Below are 19025 nucleotides of genomic sequence, written 5' to 3'. Positions count from 1 at the left end.
TGCACCATGCACAACTTGGGTTACTTCTGATCACTTGTGTTAAGTTTCATTAAATTGTGTGCATGGGTTCAGGAGATAAGGTGCACACAAGATTGCATATGCAGACTATGTATATAGTATAGTAGCAAACTAGATGCCCAAGGGCAACATGTGGAGCCTGCCTTTTGTCCCATAACTGTGACCTTGACCTTTGAGATAGTCAGTCTCATTGAGTTAAACATTAATGCAAAATATAAACACGATTCCTCAATGCATGTCAAAGTTATGGGCTGTGTAAGATCTGACGACCTTTGACCTCCGTGACCTTGACCTTTGAGATAGGAACCTGGGGTTTGCGCAGGACACCCAATCTCAATGAGGTTAACATTCATGCCAAATATAAACAAGATTCCTCAATGCATGTCAGTTATGGGCCAGACAAAATCTGATATGACTTTTTACCTCCAACTGTGACCTTGACCTTTGAGATAGGAACCTGGGGTTTGCACATGACTCCGTCTCACTGAGGTTAACATTCATGCCAAATATAAACAAGATTCCTCAATGCATGTCAAAGTTATGGGCCAGACAAGATCTGACATTACCTTAGACCTCCAACTGTGACCTTGACCTTTGAGACAGGAACTAGGGGTTTGTGCATGACACTGTCTCACTGAGGTTAACATTCATGCCAAATATAAACAAGATTGCTCCATGCATGTCAAAGTTATGGTCCGGACAACAAATCCGAACAGATGCCACACATATACCGAACAGCCATTTGGACAACTATGTCTTTGCATCTGCAAGCAGGCTCGACAAAAACTAAGTCCCGTAACATTGCAAATTTTTTTTTCTGAAAGAACCTAACATGCACCATGCACAACTGCTGTTGTTACTGATCACTTGTGTGAAGATTCATTAAATTGTGTCAAGAGGATGAGGAGAGTTGGTGCGCACAAGATGTGTCTACGGACAGACAGACAACCTGAAACCAGTATACCCCCTTACAACTTCGTTGTTCTGGGGGGTGGGGGGTACATTTTGATTTGTCTAGTTCCTAGAACAGATTTCCATAGAGTACATGTGCTTCAGTTATGTTCAAGTGATTGACAAACAACAAACAGAAAGTTCTTATTCACATCTTCTATGTATTTACAGCTGATTTTACATTAAGACAACCAAGCTCATTTTACAGCCTTACAATACAAATACAAAATAGTATTCATAATCAAATCGATGCAATGTTCATACTTTGCATTGTAACATTCTACATATAAAATAGTAACTTTTCAATAAGCAATCACTTTCACTATATTGATGAACCTATCAACAATACTTCTGCATTTCTAAAAAGAATTGAAGCATTATTAAAATCACATTTCTTATCTCAACTACCAAGCTGATGGATACAAAAAACTGAAACCAGTTAATTCTTATGGCACTAAATACTACATAAAGGAGAAGATTTTTGTTGCTATGTGTCAGCAAGATCTTTTTTCATGAATTGCACACCAGCTAGCCACTACCATAAAATAATAATTCATGTTAGTTTGTGAAAAAAAGCTTATCTTAACATATACAATCTTTTTTATTTCAGGTCTTTTCATTGGTTTAAAACTAAATTTTATTGACAAAAACAGCATCACTGTATTAACACTTCTTAGCTGAACTGCTCATAAAATAAAAAGCTTATTTTCTGATCAAGTGAAGGATTGGTATCGAGATACTTCTGACGCTGATGAAGAAACTGCAAAATATTTAAAAGCATCTTATTTATTGTAACATTTCAGTACACCACAGAAAAACAGTAATTCATTTCTGTATAGATAGAAATTATCCTAGTAACATATATTAATATAAATTACAGCAGCATTAATTCAGTATTGTGTGATAAACGTGCATGCATCAAATGTAGTTTTAAAGACTATCATAAACAATCAAAGCAGGAAACAATTACTCATATGCAGTATGGTAATACACTATGCAGTTTTATGCCTTAAAATTCAGCATTTCCTTCCAGATTACACAAAAAAAAGCTTGGCTGTTTGCAATTCGAAGCTTAAATTCACTAATTTTCAAAAAGAAAAAAGGGTTTATCAACATGAAATAGGTTGTTTCCTTACAAAAACAGAACAAAAATCATTGCATACAATTCAAAGAAGCTAAAAAAGGTTGATCAGTTACAGAACAATTGAAATATATGGGCATGTAAGTAACAAGAGCAATTTTTGTATCTATAATACTGTTTCTTGTAGGTAGGTAGGGAACCAATGTTTCAGACTAAGACCCAACTATTATGTTATGAATCCACGCAGGTCTAGGACCCATTCTTAGAACCAAATGAGCCGTGTCATGAGAAAACCAACATAGTGGGTTTGCGACCAGCATGGATCCAGACCAGCCTGCGCATCCGCGCAGTCTGGTCAGGCTCCATACTGTTCGCTTTTAAAACCTATTGGAACCGGAGAAACTGTTAGCGAACAGCATGGATCCTGACCAGACTGCGCGGATGCGCAGGCTGGTCTGGATCCATGCTGGTCGCAAACCCACTATGTTGGTTTTCCCATGGCACGGCTCAAATATTCTTCATAAAAAAAGAGTCTTACTAAGACCTCAATCAAATACTAGCATTTATTGTTTAAACAGCTAACATTTTCTGAAAACAACAAAAGAACAGTTTTTTTGAAATCACAAAATTATTTAATAACTTGTAGCTCTACCAAGACAAATTTTAAAGTTGACTTTTAAATATTTTATTCAGTGTAATCTTACTGTCTCCTTACCCTGTTGTCATGCAATTCATAATTATGAGAACGAATATTCTTTTTGTAATTAGCGGCTTAAAAATTTCTACAACCTTTGCATTATTAACACAGACAGGTTATGACATTTTAATAGAAATTATACATTTGAAAGGTTTAAGTCATAAAACCAAAATAACATCTAATTTTCACCTCTCAGGTAAAATTTTAGCTTGATAATATAATAAATCAGTAAGACAAGCAGCTATCTCAAACTTAACGAGGCTCAGAACAATATCTATAACAAAGCAGAAGCTGCAGATCTAAGGATACCTAAAATATACATGTATGCACCACTGATATAAATGAATACATCTTCAAAATGCATTAACAAAAGATTTTTTTTCATTCTATCACTCACACAATATTTGGTCATATTCACAAGTACACAAGCTCATTTAAAACAACATTTTTTTCATGATATACATTCATGCGGAATGACGATTTATTCCAACATTATTCTCATTTAAATAAAATAGTAAAATGAGAAACTTCGTTATTACATATATACATATCCAGTGTCTACTGGTATTTCATAAATCTCAAAATGCTAGTATCAACACTTACACTAACACTTAGCATGCAGTCAATATTTATAACAAAACACTTGCAGTGTTGTACTTCAGCTGGTGAATCGATTATAAATTACAGATCAACTGTGTTATTGCTAAAGTACTGTCAATTTTTCCTCTATTATTTTTATGATTATTGTACAGGTTGAACTGGTTCTTGCTGTACACCGGCTTCATCTTGCATTGCATACTGTACAGTACCGCCTTGATTAACAATTGCTTGTGTAACCTCGCTCGGGTCATTGGTCTGAACGATAATTATTGTTTCCTGACCTTCCTGACCTTGTACAGCCTGAATGGTCTGATACTGACCTTCACCCACCATCGCAGCATACTGACCTTCCGATACAGTTACGTAGGTCTGACCATCTTCGCCATGCAACTGCTGGATTCCCTCCCCTTCTTCCTCGTCACCGTCCATCTCCTGCTTCACGAAGCTCTCGTCATCCTCATCATCTTCATATTCTATCTCATACTTTCTTACAATGGCTTGTGCAGATTCTCCAGCGGACACATGAATTTCACCAATGTGCTCAAGCAGCTTCTTTTTCCTTTTGAAAGTCTCCTGGCACATATCGCATTGATACGGACTCAGCTTTTTGTGCACTAGTTGGATGTGCGACATTAAGTTGGACTTGTTGTTGAAGCAACGTCCACAATCATGGCATTTGTGGGGCCGTTCCCCAGTGTGAATCAGCATATGCCTATCTACGTGGTACTTCTTTGTGAACCGTTTCTCACATACAGAGCAGATGAAGATCTTTTGGTTCGGTGATTTCCATCCCTCGTGTACACGCTTGGTGTGGCCAATCAATGCTCCAAGTGTCTTGAAGGCTGCCTTGCATGTGTTACACAGATACTGACGAGTATGCAAGTGCATTCCTTTGATGTGGGTGTTAAGATTTCCACGGAAAGCAGAAGCGTAGTCACAGTGTGGACACTTGTAAGGTCTTCTGCCAGAATGAACGGTTCTCATATGGGAGCTCATGCCAGTTTTCAGTACAACCTTACCACATATAGGACAAGGGATCTGCATGCGGTTCTGCTGATGTAGTTCCATATGGCGTTTCAGATTCTTAGACATCTTGCCACACTCTGGACAGGCTTCACCCTCCTCATTTTCCCCCATTGTCGAGACTTTCATGATTCTCTCTCTCCATTTTGCATTCCTCATCTCTTCTTCAAAATCTGGTTCATCTTTATGCTTTGTTTTGATATGTTTTACTAATCCTATAAATGCTTTATCGCAGAATGGACACTTCAGGGCCTCCTCTGCATTTCTCTTGAAAGACCTTCTTCTGTTTTCAGTATCTTCGAACAAACCCAAACCATCATCTTTGAAACGGCGCTTACGTGGTGTATCATCCATATCCCATTCTTCCCCTTCAAGGCCTAGTGGACCGAATCTCTTCTTCTTTAATCTAGGATCTGTCTGTGTCATTACAGTTCTCTTACCAGGAGACTCACTAAAGGTAACTACTTCAACAAAGTTCTCAAGTTCTGGTGCCTCAATAGGAGTTTGAGTAGAGAATGTTTTCATGGCTGGTACTGGAGTTGCTGGTACAGGTTTCAACTCTACAGATTGTGGTTGCTGAGAAGTTGATGGCTGCGGAACTTGGTCCATTTCCTCAAAACTGTAAGGATCGTTTTCTGTTCCCTGCTGGGCCCTTCTTATCACTGCTTGTTCATACTCCTCATCTTCTTCATCTATGTCTTCATCATCTTCAATTTCTTCCACTTCTTCTTCATCTTCGATCTCTTCTTTTACATCTGTTACCTCCATCTCTCCTCTCATTTTCTTTGCAGGTGAAGAATACTCTATACCAAACATTTCTGCACGCTTTCGTTCTATTAATGGATTTTCATATTCTTCTTCCATTTCTTCCTCAATTTCTTCTTCCTCTTCTTCCTCCTCCTCCACACCTTCTTCATCTACTGAAGCTTGCTGTATGTTTCCTTTCTTGGGAGTATTTTTCTGCACTGGTGTTGCTGACTTAGAGGGCCTGCCTCTCCTTCTAGGTGTAAATTCTTCTTCAATTTCCTCAACCTCTTCCTCAATTTCTTCCTTCACAACCTTCTTTGCCCTTCCTCTGCCTTTCTTTGGTGATAGAGATTCTTCTGGTACATCTTCTTCAGGATTCTTTTTTCCTCTGCCTCTACCCTTACCTTTTGGAGTTGGATTTGGCTTTGTATCTTCTGTTGACCTCTTTGGTCTTCCTCTGCCTTTCTTTACTGGTGTTTCTTCTTCTTCATTTTCTACTTCCTCTTCTTCTTCATCCAATTCTTCAACTTGATTTTTACCAGCCTTTCCAGCCTTACCTAGAGTGTCACCTGGAGATCCTCTTGTGCGTTTTGGATACTGCTTCTTCTCTTCATCTTCTTCAATCTCTTCAGCTGATTTTGATACCTTCGGTGTTCTTCCTCTCCTTGGAGTTACCTTTTCCTCACCTTCATCAGACTTTCCAGATGACTGCCTTCCTCTCCTTCCACGACCTCTTGCTTCTTTTGCAGGTGCCTCAACTTCAATGACTGGAGCATCCTCATCAGGGTTCTCCTCATTCTCACCAACTTCCTTCTCTTCTTCCAATATGGGAGGAGACATTGACTTTTCCTTGCCAGCAGAACTTGACTCGACTACAGAAACATTAGTGACTTGTTCCCCAGACTTAATTGTTTCAGAAACAACTTCAACCGCTGCCTCAGTGCCAGCATCAAGCTGTTTGTTCTCTACATGGTCCCCTCCTTCCAGAGGTGTGTACTTTTCAGGAACTATAGTAGGCTCACTAACAGGGACTGGCTCAAAATCAGCACTTATCTGAGGTGCACTGCTCGCATTAACAATCTGAAAAAAGCAGAGTATTACAAATTTATTTTCATGAATAAAATAAGCATGTAATACTTTAGAAATTAGATGTGTGTCGATAGGATACTTATGCCACAAATCTCTGTCACTATAATAAATGTTACCTCACTAAATAAACTTTCATATATATATATATATATATATATATATATATATATTACCTTGGGTTGGCAGTTTTGTGAGAGGTTGGATACTATTAAACATCATCCAGAAAAACAAATTAAAAGAAACTCAAAGAGTAATTACTTTTCATGTTGTTTTTTTTTATCCCAAATGGAAACATAAGGTGCAAATTTTACATGATGAATACCATTCCTATAAGTATAGTTTCATGACTCCAGGTTGCATACTTTTCAAGACACAAACTACACTGTGCAAATATCATATTTTGCTTCAAATTATCTTCCTAACAGAAAATTTTTCAAGGCGTGTCGGGTGAAATGCAAGCATATTCCAAGGTGTTTTGAGTGTAATACACGCATTTTTTTCCCCAAATGCCAAGCATCTTTTCGGCTTTTTGATGTGGAACAAGCATTGAATTGAAGGACTGTATAGTCCGTTCTAACCCTATTCATAAAATGTTAAGGCGTTTATCTTGAATATTCAAATAGTTCAAAACACAATGTTCCAAATTTGTTTCTTGTTTCACCAATACAACTCTGGTCATATGTCAGAATGCTGTAGTGAAGAAAGACCCCATCTGCCCCTCGGCATTATTAACCCCCCGCCACAATTGGTGGGGGGTTATAGGAATGGTCTCCGTCCGTCCTTCCGTCCGTCTGTCCGTAACACTTTCATGTCAGCTCCATATCTCCTAAACCCCTTGAAGGATTTTCATGAAACTTGGGTCAAATGATCATCTCATCAAGACGATGTGCAGAACACATGAGTCAGCCATGACGGCTCAAGGTCAAGGTCGCAACTCAAGGTCAAAGGTTTGAGCCTTCCGTTTTGTGACCGCTCTATATCTCCTAAACCCCTTGAAGGAATTTTATAAAACTTGGGTCAAATGATCACCTCATCAAGACGATGTGCAGAACCCATGAGTCAGCCATGTCGGCTCAAGGTCAAGGTCACAACTCAAGGTCAAAGCTTTGAGCCTTCCATTTTGTGTCCGCTCTATATCTCCTAAACCCCTTGAAGGATTTTCATCAAACTTGGGTCAAATGATCTCCTCATCAAGACGATGTGCAGAACCCATGAGTCAGCCATGCCGGCTCAAGGTCAAGGTCACAACTCAAGGTCAAAGGTTTGAGCCTTCCATTTTGTGTACGCTCTAAACCTCTTGAAGGATTTTCATCAAACTTGGGTCAAATGATCACCTCATCAAGACGATGTGCAGAACCCATGAGTCAGCCATGTCGGCTCAAGGTCAAGGTCACAACTCAAGGTCAAAGGTTTGAGCCTTCCATTTTGTGTCCGCTCCATATCTCATAAACCCCTTGAAGGAATTTTATAAAACTTGGGTCAAATGATCACCTCATCAAGACGATCTGCAGAACCCATGAGTCAGCCATGCCGGCTCAAGGTCAAGGTCACAACTGAAGGTCAAAGGTTTGAGCCTTCGGTTTTGTGTCCGCTCTATATCTCCTAAACCCCTTGAAGGATTTTCATCAAACTTGAGTCAAATGATCACCTCATCAAGGCGATGTGCAAAACCCATGAGTCAGCCATGCCGGCTCAAGGTCAAATGTTTTAGTCTTCCATTTCGTGTCTGCTCTATATCTCCTAAACCCCCTTCAAGGAATTTTATAAAACTTGGGTCAAATGATCACCTTATCAAATTGATGTGCAGAACTTATGAGTTAGCCATGCTGGCTCTAGGTCAAGGTCACAGCTTAGGGTCAAAGGTTTGAGCCTTCCATTTTGTGTCCACTCTTGGAAAGATTTTCATCAAACTTGGGTCAAATGATCATCTCATCAAGAGTTCATGAGTCAACCATGTCAACTGAAGGTCAAGGTCACAACTCAAGGTCAAAGGTTTGAGCTCTGTATCTCCTAAACCCCTTGAAGGATTTTCATGAAACTTGGGTCAAATGATCACCTCCTCAACACGTTGTGCAGAATTCATGAGTCAGCCATATCAGTTCAAGGTCAAGGTCACAGCTAAAGGTCAAAGGTTTACCCTTTCACTATCCATAACAGTGGCGGGGGGTTTAGCTGTCTTTCAGACTGCCTTGTTTCAACTAAAGATATGCACCTGTTTTGAACTAGAACTGTCACAGGAGTGACTCATACCCCCACCATACGGTCTTGTCACAGAAGAATGGCAACCATAAGGAATCTTAAAAATACTTTGGAGTACTTCATCCTGGGCTTCCACATATAAGTAATACTAGTATAATACTAGTATAGTAATACTAGTAAATATATCAAATCTCTAATATTAGAGATACACTAAAAGTGAATACAAAAAAAATGTCTTACCGACCCATGTTACCACGGAAAAATGTTTTTACTTTTTACATAGGACTTATAATAAAAAAGTTAGAAAAATACCTAAAATATTGAAAATCTAAAAATAGGATTTCTAAAAATAGACTAATTCCTGGAATTTAAGGGGAAGAAACTCAGTACGAAGGTTAAACAAGAGCACCGCCTTGCGGGTGCTGACGCTCATCTGATTTTTTTTTTATAAAAGAAATATTGTCCTACCCATGATTTTCTAAGTCTAAAAAGGGCCACCACTCTTGCAAAAAGCAGGATAGAGTTATGTTTCTTGATGTACAGTGTCCACTTATGATGGTGAAAAACTGTTGCAAGTTTTCAAGCAATAGCTTTGATAGTTTATGAGAAAAGTTGACTTAAACATAATATTCTACCAAGAAAATGATTTTTCTAAGTCCAAAAGGGGCAATAATTATTGCAAAAAGCAGGATGGAGTTATGTTACTTGCTGTACAGGGTCAGCTTATGATGGTGAACAAGAGTTGCAAGTTTTAAAGCAATAGCTTTGATAGTTTAAGAGAAAAAGTTGACCTAAACATAAAACTTAACCAAGAAATCTGATATTTTCTAAGTCCAAAAGGGGCCATAAATCTTGCAAAAAGCAGGATGGAGTTATGTTTCTTGCTGTACAGGGTCAGCTTATGATGGTGAACAAGTGTTGCAAGTTTTAAAGGAATAGCTTTGATAGTTTAGGATAAAAGCTGACCTAAACATAAAACTTAACCAAGAAAACTGATTTTCTAAGTCCAAAAGGGGCAATAATTCTTGCGAAAAGCAAGATGGAGTTATGTTTCTTGACGTACAGGGTCTGCTTATGATGGTGAACAAGTATTCCAAGTTTCAAAGCAAAAGCTTTGATAGTTTAGGAGAAAAGTTGACCTAAACATAAAACTTAACCAAGAAATCTGATATTTTCTAAGTACAAAAGGGGCCATAAATCTTGCAAAAAGCAAGATGGAATTATGTTTCTTGCTATACAGGGTCAGCTTATGATGGTGAACAAGTATTCCAAGCTTCAAAGCAATAGCTTTGATAGTTTAGGAGAAAAGCTGACCTAAACATAAAACTTAACCAGGCAACGCCGACGCCGACAACCGCTCAAGTGATGACAATAACTCATCATTTTTTTTCAAAAAATCAGATGAGCTAAAAAAAGGTTACTTCCCTTTGGCTCTAAGCCAATCAGAATGAGATATAGTGAAAATACATCAAAATTAACCTTAAATTCTAGGTAAAAGGGGACACAATTCAAGAAAAATAGTGTAAGAGTTATGCACCTTGTGTCACATGATGTGGGTGATGAGGTGGAACATCTATTTTAAGTCTGAATCAAATCCATTCAGTAGTAATTGAGATATAGTGAAAATAAATCAAAATTAACCTTAAACTCTAAGTAAAAAGGGGCACAATTCATGAAAAATTGGTGTCAGAGTTATGCACCTTGTGTCACATGATGTGGGTGATGAGGTGGAACATCTATTTTAAGTTTGAATCAAATCCATTTTGTAATAATTGAGATATAGTGAAAATACATCAAAATCAACCTTAAATTTAAAGTAAAGGGGGACATAATTCATACAAAATTTATGTCAGAGTTAAGCACCTTATGTCACATCATCTGGGTGATGAGGTGGAACAACTATTTTAAGTTTGAATCAAATCCATTTAGTAATAACCGAGATATAGTGAAAAAACAACAAAATTAACCTTAAATTCTAAGTAAAAGGGGACATAATTCATGAAAACTTGGTGTCAGAGTTATGCACCTTGTGTCACATGATGTGGGCACATGATGTGGGTGATGAGGTGGAACATCTATTTTAAGTTTGAATCAAATCCATTCAGTAGTAACTGAGATAAAGTGAAAATACATCAAAATCAACCTTAAATACTAAGTAAAAAGGGGCATAATTCATAAAAAAAAAAATGGTGTCAGAGTTATGCACCTTATGTCACATGATGTGGGTGATGAGGTGGAACATCTGTTTTAAGTCTGAATCAAATCCATTTAGTAATAACTGAGATATAGTGAAAATACAACAAAATTATCCTTAAATTCTAAGTAAAAGGGGACATAATTCATGAAAACTTGGTGTCAAGAGTTATGCACCTTGTGTCACATGATGTGGGTGATAAGGTGGAACATGTATTTTAAGTTTGAATCAAATCCATTTGGTAATAACTGAGATAATAGATTTCGGGACGCAACGGGACGGGACGCGACAAAACTGACTCCTATATACCCCCCTCAAACATGTTTGGTGGGGGTATAATAAATGACCTTCTGCGTAGGCCAGCTAGACATCTTCCTAACAAGAAATAATTCTATATCACCAGCTGAGTTTTAAGAACAGCAGTGAGAGGCAAGTAGTGCAGTCAGCAACCTTAACAATTCTACAATGATGTCTAGAAAGGCTATATCAAAATGATACTGATCAATTCTGGTGAACATCCAATCTGACTAAAGTACTTGATCTTCTAAATGAAGATCTGAGGCTGACCCATTCACATTCGTCTTCTGTATATTTTGGATTTCCAATACTGCTATTTTTATTTTCGCAAATCTATTTTTATTTGAACCAATCAGACGACTGCAGGGATCATCCTAGGTCAAAGTTTTAGGGAGAAGTGACTTCTCCCTCCACAGAATTTAGGGAGAAGTTGAGAAATTTAAGGAGCAGAATCGGCATAGCATTCAGTTTCTTGCCTATATACCGTATTTTCCCGAATAAACGCCCCCGGGGGCGTTACATTTTCCAAAGAGGTAAAAACAAGAGGGCCAAGATGGCCCTAGGTCGCTCACCTAAGAAACACTCCATAACAGTGTAAAACATGTTTGACTTAGTGATTTCATGGAAACAAATATTCTGACCAATTTTCATTAAGATTGGACAAAAAAATTGGTCTCTTGCGATAAAACAAGCATTTTCTTAGATATGACCTAGTTTTTGACCCTAGATGACCCATATTCAAATTCAACCTAGATTTCATTAAGGCAATCAACCTGACCAAATTTCATAAATATCAACTGAAAAAAACAGTCTCTATCGCATACACAAGATTTTTCTTTAATTTGACCTAGTGACCTAGCTTTTGACCTCAGATAATCCATATTCAAAACCGACCTAGTTTTCATCAAGGCAATCACTCTGACCAAATTTCATGAAGATCAATTGAAAAATACATCCTCTATTGCATACACAATGTTTTTCTTCGATTTGACCTAGTGACCTAGTTTTTGACCCCAGATGACCCATTTTCGAAATCAGCCTAGATTTTATCAAGGTAATCATTCTGGCTAAATTTCATGAAGATCAGTTGAAAAATACAGCCTCTATTGCATACACAAGGTTTTTCTTTGATTTGACCTAGTGACCTAGTTTTTGAACCCAGATGACCCATTTTCGAACTTGGTCTAAATTTCATCAAGGCAATCATTCTGACCAAAATTCATGAAGATCAATTGAAAAATACAGCCTCTATCGCATACACAAGGTTTTTACGTGATACGACCTAGTGACCTAGTTTTTGACCCCAGATGACCCATTTTCGAACTCGGCCTAAATTTCATCAAGGCAATCATTCTGACCAAAATTCATGAAGATCAATTGAAAAATACCGCCTCTATCGCATACACAAGGTTTTTCTTTGATTTGAACTAGTGACCTAGTTTTTGACCCGAGATGACCCATTTTCGAACTCGGCCTAGATTTCATCAAGGCAATCATTCTGACCAAAATTCATGAAGATCAATTGAAAAATACAGCCTCTATCGCATACACAAGGTTTTTCTTTGATTTGACCTAGTGACCTAGTTTTTGACCCGAGATGACCCATTTTCGAACTCGGCCTAGATTTCATCAAGGTTATCATTCTGACCAATATTCATGAAGAAGAATTGAAAAATACAGCCTCTATTGCATACACAAGGTTTTTCTTTGATTTGACCTAGTGACCTAGTTTTGGACCCGAGATGACCCATTTTCGAACTCGGCTTAGATTTCATCAAGGTTATCATTCTGACCAATATTCATGAAGATTAATTGAAAAATACCACCTCTATCGCATACACAAGGTTTTTCTTTGATTTGACCTAGTGACCTAGTTTTTGACCCGAGATGACCCATTTTCGAACTCGGCCTAGATTTCATCAAGGTTATCATTCTGACCAATATTCATGAAGAAGAATTGAAAAATACAGCCTCTATTGCATACACAAGGTTTTTCTTTGATTTGACCTAGTGACCTAGTTTTTGACCCGAGATGACCCATTTTCGAACTCGGCTTAGATTTCATCAAGGTTATCATTCTGACCAATATTCATGAAGATTAATTGAAAAATACCACCTCTATCGCATACACAAGGTTTTTCTTTGATTTGACCTAGTGACCTAGTTTTTGACCTGAGATGACCCATTTTCGAACTCGGCCTAGATTTCATCAAAGTTATCATTCTGACCAATATTCATGAAGATTAAATGAAAAATACAGCCTCTATCGCATACACAAGGTTTTTCTTTGATTTGACCTAGTGACCTAGTTTTTGACCCGAGATGACCCATTTTCGAACTCGGCCTAGATTTCATCAAGGTTATCATTCTGACCAATATTCATGAAGATTAATTGAAAAATACAGCCTCTATCGCATACACAAGCTAAATGTTGACAGACGACAGACGACAGACGACAGACGACGGACGACGGACGCCGGACATCGAGCGATCAGAAAAACTCACCTGAGCATTGCTCAGGTGAGCTAAAAATAAAAAATGAAAATTTCTATAAAACTTAAAAACATTGTTCAAACCAACTGTAAAGTGTTTCTGTGTTGTTTAATTCCCCCAAAACGTAATTATTTGGCATCCAATTTAATGCAGTGTGTCTTAAAATTATGCATTTAAATACGGTACCTCATGTATTCCGTGACACGCTCGCGACATTACACATTACGTCATCATACCCAAACAGCTGTGTACTCCGATAATATTTTCCTTAGTACATGCGGGTAGCAATACACAATGTCAGTGGTTTGACACGCTGCTTATGTGTCGGCATTTAAATTAAAAGCTATTAAAACTGCCAAAGAAAACACGTTGCCGCAAATTTGTTTAAAGTCGACAGGAAGCATGTGCGCAGGTGGTGCAAAAACAAATCAAAAATGGATTTACTGTTTAATTTTCTATTTGATGATTGGATACGTACCGTACTTAGTATAAACGTTTTGGATTTACGGTACATGGACTGTTTAAAAGTGTGTTTAATTCTTAATACATTGGATACTTACTGTAAATTACTTATTATGTGGACTTATAAAAATGAGGTAGGTGATTTTTTTTTCGTTCTTGTCGACTTTTTTTCCCTCCGAAACGGGTGGGGGGCGTTAATTAGAGGGGGGGGCCTTAATTCGGGAAAATACGGTATATCCACTTTCTTTGGGTCTAGCTGTAACTTATAAACAGTAATTGTTTAAGGAAATTGATTCTTGCATTATAATTTTCATGAATTTCTAAATAAAGTATAAACTTAGCTATGAAAAAGTCACCTTTAAATTTTTATCCGAAATTCGTAAATTTAACAGGTGCACGATCAAAACGGCGTGAAAATTTTCATTAATGTTTCGATTCTCGTACTTTTATAATGCCCGATTTTTGCACCAACTTGTTCAGATTTATACATTTAATTTATTTATTTATTATTTTTTTCGAAAATAATATCAAACTCGTAAATTATGGCGATCTTTTTACAATATTTTGTACGGCAGTTCTGACGTCCGCGAAATCATTTTTTATCCACAGTACCCGAGCCGTTCATGTACAGAAATTGACCGTAATTATGGTAATTGAAATAATTTTTTAAGTAATCTTTAATAAAATGAAAGAATATTATATACAATTGTTGCTTAAAATCATGCTCTCGTTAAGTTTATCGTTTTTTTACACGCCGACTGAAAATTTTCAAAATGGCGGCGACTTAAACTATTATTGATTGACACTGTTAGATATTAACGCTACGATTGACTTAAGTTTGACAGGCGAGTAGGTGGGGTTGACTATGGATTTATCGATAATTTAATCTAGAATATGCATCAAGTTTTACAACTTTAAGTAAACAGATAATAACTCGCTGAAAAACTCGGCGATTTGGATTTCGCCCGGAGGCGATAATTAGGCGAAGTGGCCGACTTTAAAGCGACGATATCGCTCAAATCGCCTTGTAGGATGATCCCTGGGTCACGACTTGTTCGAATGTCAAAGTGTAAGAAAAATATGTAGTCAGTCCAGGGCTTGAACGCAGGACCCCTCGCTTACTAATCAAGTGCCCTACCGAGCTAACCGGCTATCTGAGCATTTGATTGGCTAGCGGAAGGGTCCTCAGAACGAGGCTATCAATAGCTTGTCTTCAGTAGCGTAATTGGAGTTGTACTTTAATCAGATTGGGTGAACATCTATCATCTTTTGTACATGTTTTCAAAGTTTTCAGAAATTTTAATAACTGGTCAGAATCTACCATAACATCCAAGGAAATCAACTCTTAACTAACTTTTAGCAAAGCATCCCTTGCATTTTGATAGTTAAGGAAGGTGTTTATACTTCAAAGGTGGCGAAAATAACTGCTTTTGCATTCTTCTGCAAACAAGAGCTGTCGGAGGACAGCAATACTCTAGTATTCAACAGCTTCGTCAACTGAATGAATATGAAATTTGAAAAAGGGGCATTATTTTGTGAAAATGCAAATTGGAGTTACGGAACATGCACAATGCATGTCAGATCATCACAGTGGACAAATGTGTGAAGTTTCCGTTCATTTACATTGGTGGCTACTGAGATACCAGCTTACATACAAAAATAACCAAAAATTGCTAAGTCAAACAAGAGCTGTCCGTAAGACAGCGCGCTCGACTTTTCTCAGTGCTTGACTCTGAATTAGAGCTCTGCCAGTAAAAAAAAAAAATCCAAGTTAAAAAGGGACATAACTCTGTCAAAATCCAAACCAGAGTTACGGGAATTGTGTGTCCTGGTGTAGACTTTAATAGTATATAACTATTATGAGTTTCAAGTAAAAAGCTACTAGTAACAGAGATATTTGACTTTATCAAAAACTTTAACCAAAAATTCTAAGTTAAAAAGGGGCATAATTCTGTCAAAATTCAAACCAGAGTTATGGGGCTTGTTTCTCCTGGTGTAGACTTTAATAGTAAATAACAATTTTAAGTTTCAAGTCAATAGCTTTGATAGTAACAGAGATATTTGACTTTTTCAAAAACTTTAACCAACGGCAACGCCGACGCCGGGGCGAGTACAATAGCTCTACTTTTTCTTCGTAAAGTCGAGCTAAAAAGGGACATAATTTTGTAATAAAGCAAAGTAGAGTTATGGAACCTGTGCACTGCATATCAGATCATCACAGTGAATAAGTGTGTTAAGTTTCAGTCCATTCCCACAAATTGCTACTCAGATATCAGCTTAACCAAATTATGATGCTGGCACACAGGTGCGTCCAATAGCTCTACCTTTTCTTTTTAACAGTGGAGCTAAAACTTAGAACGAAGCAGTTTCATTCCATTTCAAGCTGATCATTTCTGAACTGTCAAATGAAGTTCTTTATATACTTACATTGCCTGTTGCTGCTGTATGAACATGATCACCTTGACTGTATACTGAAACAGAGAACAACATTGTAAGAAGACTGTATTTCGCTATACTTAAATCTGTGTCAAAAAAAAAAAAAATGCTGAAACTCTTCCAAAACAATGTTACAACCCATTTCGTCTTTACAAATTTATGCCTTTTAACAAAGAAATTGTTTTGTTCAAAGTTAGTTCAAACAGTTTCTCCCCCCAACCGCTTTTCCTCATTAATCCTACTAGGGGTGTCAGGATAAACTGGTATATTGCAATATACTGCCAAAACTGTATTGCACTGCGATACACAACCAACATACCGGTTTTTTATGGTATTTACTTGCATATATTTTTTGTCAAATGCGTTTCGCGAACTGCCATTTTTTTCATGGTTCATTTGATTGAAATATAAGTTCCAAAAATTAAATTGAATAGATAGGCGTTCCGGGGCATACAGATGTTTACAGCAGTTGATTACCGAAAGAATCAATCAAGACAAGGATTAAATGTAAACAACAAGGCAGACAAAAGTGCCGGCTTTGAAATTGATGCGAACAAAAAGGCTATATAAGAGTGAAATCTGGCTTCATTTCAGGTTGAAATTCGACCTGCAGACAAAGAAAATTGTCGATAGTTATACAATTTTCGGCTGTGCAATGAAACCGTAAAATGCATATCGACCGGCATCTTTTGAGAGTGAAACCGAAAGTATGACCTGTTGAGCACGAACCTGTTCAGTCAAAGCGAGAAATTTAGATTTTATTTAATTGACAAATTGCTTTTTTAAAAGAAAAACTTATTTTAAAGCAGTGCAGTATTGTATATGCAATAACTTGCAGAATGCAACTGACTTTAAACAGGTCTGCACACATACACATTCCTTCATTATATTCTAATTTCTAGTCATGAAACCCTCGTATTTCTAGTCAAAACCTTGTGAGTGATATTTGCAGCGATTTTTTTCCTTCTTTAATAGGGTCCGTAAAACGGACCCTTTCCCAATTGAAAATAATGACCATTTTTCCCAATTTCAGACCAAATTATTCCCAAAAATGGCCTACAAACATTTTTGAAACGGCTGCTGTCCAGACATCGTAAAATTCGCCGATTATAGAAAATATGTTCCGAATTTTAATCGAGTATTTGCTAATTTTGACCTAAGGGCAAATACTCGATAAAAATTAAGAACATGTTCTCCATCATCACAAGCGCAAATTTAATCAATCGCACCATGCATTGTTTTCGGTAACCGGTTTCCACGATCTTTTTCTGTAGAACCAGTGACAAACTGTGCGAACAAGGAGTCACAACAGCAAATATAATGTTCAAAGGCTGACAAAATCTAAGCTTGCTGGCTGCAAAAGCCTTGTGGAGTTCAGATTCTCACGGGCAACCTCACAGCCTGTTCTGACTGAGTAAACGTCCGTTGAATCGTCGACATCGGTGTCGTTTTCATGGCAAAGTCAGGAGAACTCTTGTGTAACTCCGGTTTAATTTGTGCCAGAGTGTGTGCCTTAAGAACAACCATCGTTATCTCAGAGTCAGGCCACTGTATCATGTTGTGATGATCAGAACACTAGCTCTAGTGTAACTCGATTAGATCCAGGAAAGGGGTTATTGTAATTTTGTATGTTACACAAAATTCCCAATTAGGATGAAAACGACGCTATTTTTCCCAAATTGTCCGGATGCGGACGCTTTCCCAAAATGCCAAAAAAAACTCGCTGATTTGTTTTAGCTTATGTTTACTTTCTACAACATATTTATAGAGTATGGAGGTGAAAAGTTTTGAGATAATAAAAGAATCTCCAGTCATAATATCTCCGGTTCATGATGCAATATATTGTGGTACGTATTGCAATACAGCGATAATGTATTGCAATATATCGTGGTACGCTTCAGGCGTATCGTGACACCCCTAAATCCTACTGCCCTCCTTCACACAAAGCAGCAGAACAACTAGCTTTAAACTGAACATCTAAGTTGTATCAAAGATACCCATGACTGCAAGTTTCTTTTTAATAGATTACAGGAAGTGACAGTGAATACAATGTATTTCTGTTCAAAGCAAAATCAAAATGAATGGATGTATTATTTTCACAAGCAGTTCAAACACTAATGAAAATGTAAAATTAGATGAAAGATATATTGTCATATATATATACTGATCATGTTAAAGAAACCTGAAAACATCAATCACCCTGTTTATGAAAGGATTTTACAAGTTATATGTCTTACCATGCTGTGCAGACTGCTGGCTGAAAAGTTCCTGGCTACCATTCAGGAAATCCTGAAATATTGTGGGAAAACGTATCAGATGGCTGAACATTGAAAAATATAGATAAATACTATAATAGTAATGTACACAAGAGAGCCATGAAAGCCCTGTATCCTTTGCATGATCCTAGTTTTCTTTTTCTACAAATGTCTAAGTTTACAATTTAATAAAGATTTCATTTAAATATATCCATCCTGACATGGTTTTTCATATAGGTGGAAAATGTAGCTTCTACAGTCTCAACAAGGTTTTACTACATGTATGATTTAACCTTGTGGCCAAGTTTTTTATTCCCCATTAACCAGTTTCTCACTTGTTCAAGATTTTGTGAAGACAAACATTTCAACCAGGTTTTATTATGAAAATCATGTTGAAAATGTGGTCTCTAGTTTGTCAACAAGGTTTGTCTAGGGTGTAGCAAAGTTTTTGATACCGATGACCCGATTTTAAACATGTCTAAC

At 37.3% G+C, this 19025-nt stretch overlaps 1 protein-coding gene across 2 annotated transcripts in view; it reads right to left on the bottom strand.

Annotated features, from left to right (window-relative positions):
- Positions 1–1110: 1110 nt before the first annotated feature.
- LOC123557189 (zinc finger and SCAN domain-containing protein 21-like) overlaps positions 1111–19025 on the bottom strand; it is a 35448-nt gene continuing 17533 nt past the window's right edge. For both annotated transcript variants that reach the window (XM_045348496.2, XM_045348495.2), the window contains exons 4-6: positions 18525–18576; positions 16279–16322; positions 1111–6197 (exon numbers count right to left, since the gene is read on the bottom strand). In XM_045348496.2, coding sequence (XP_045204431.2) covers positions 3489–6197; positions 16279–16322; positions 18525–18576 — 2805 coding nt within the window. In that variant the 3' untranslated portion in view covers positions 1111–3488. The remainder of the gene's footprint in view (positions 6198–16278; positions 16323–18524; positions 18577–19025) is intronic.

Source organism: Mercenaria mercenaria, chromosome 5, assembly GCF_021730395.1.
Source record: "Mercenaria mercenaria strain notata chromosome 5, MADL_Memer_1, whole genome shotgun sequence".
NCBI lineage: Eukaryota > Metazoa > Mollusca > Bivalvia > Venerida > Veneridae > Mercenaria > Mercenaria mercenaria.
This window is presented reverse-complemented; position numbering and strand designations above follow the sequence as displayed.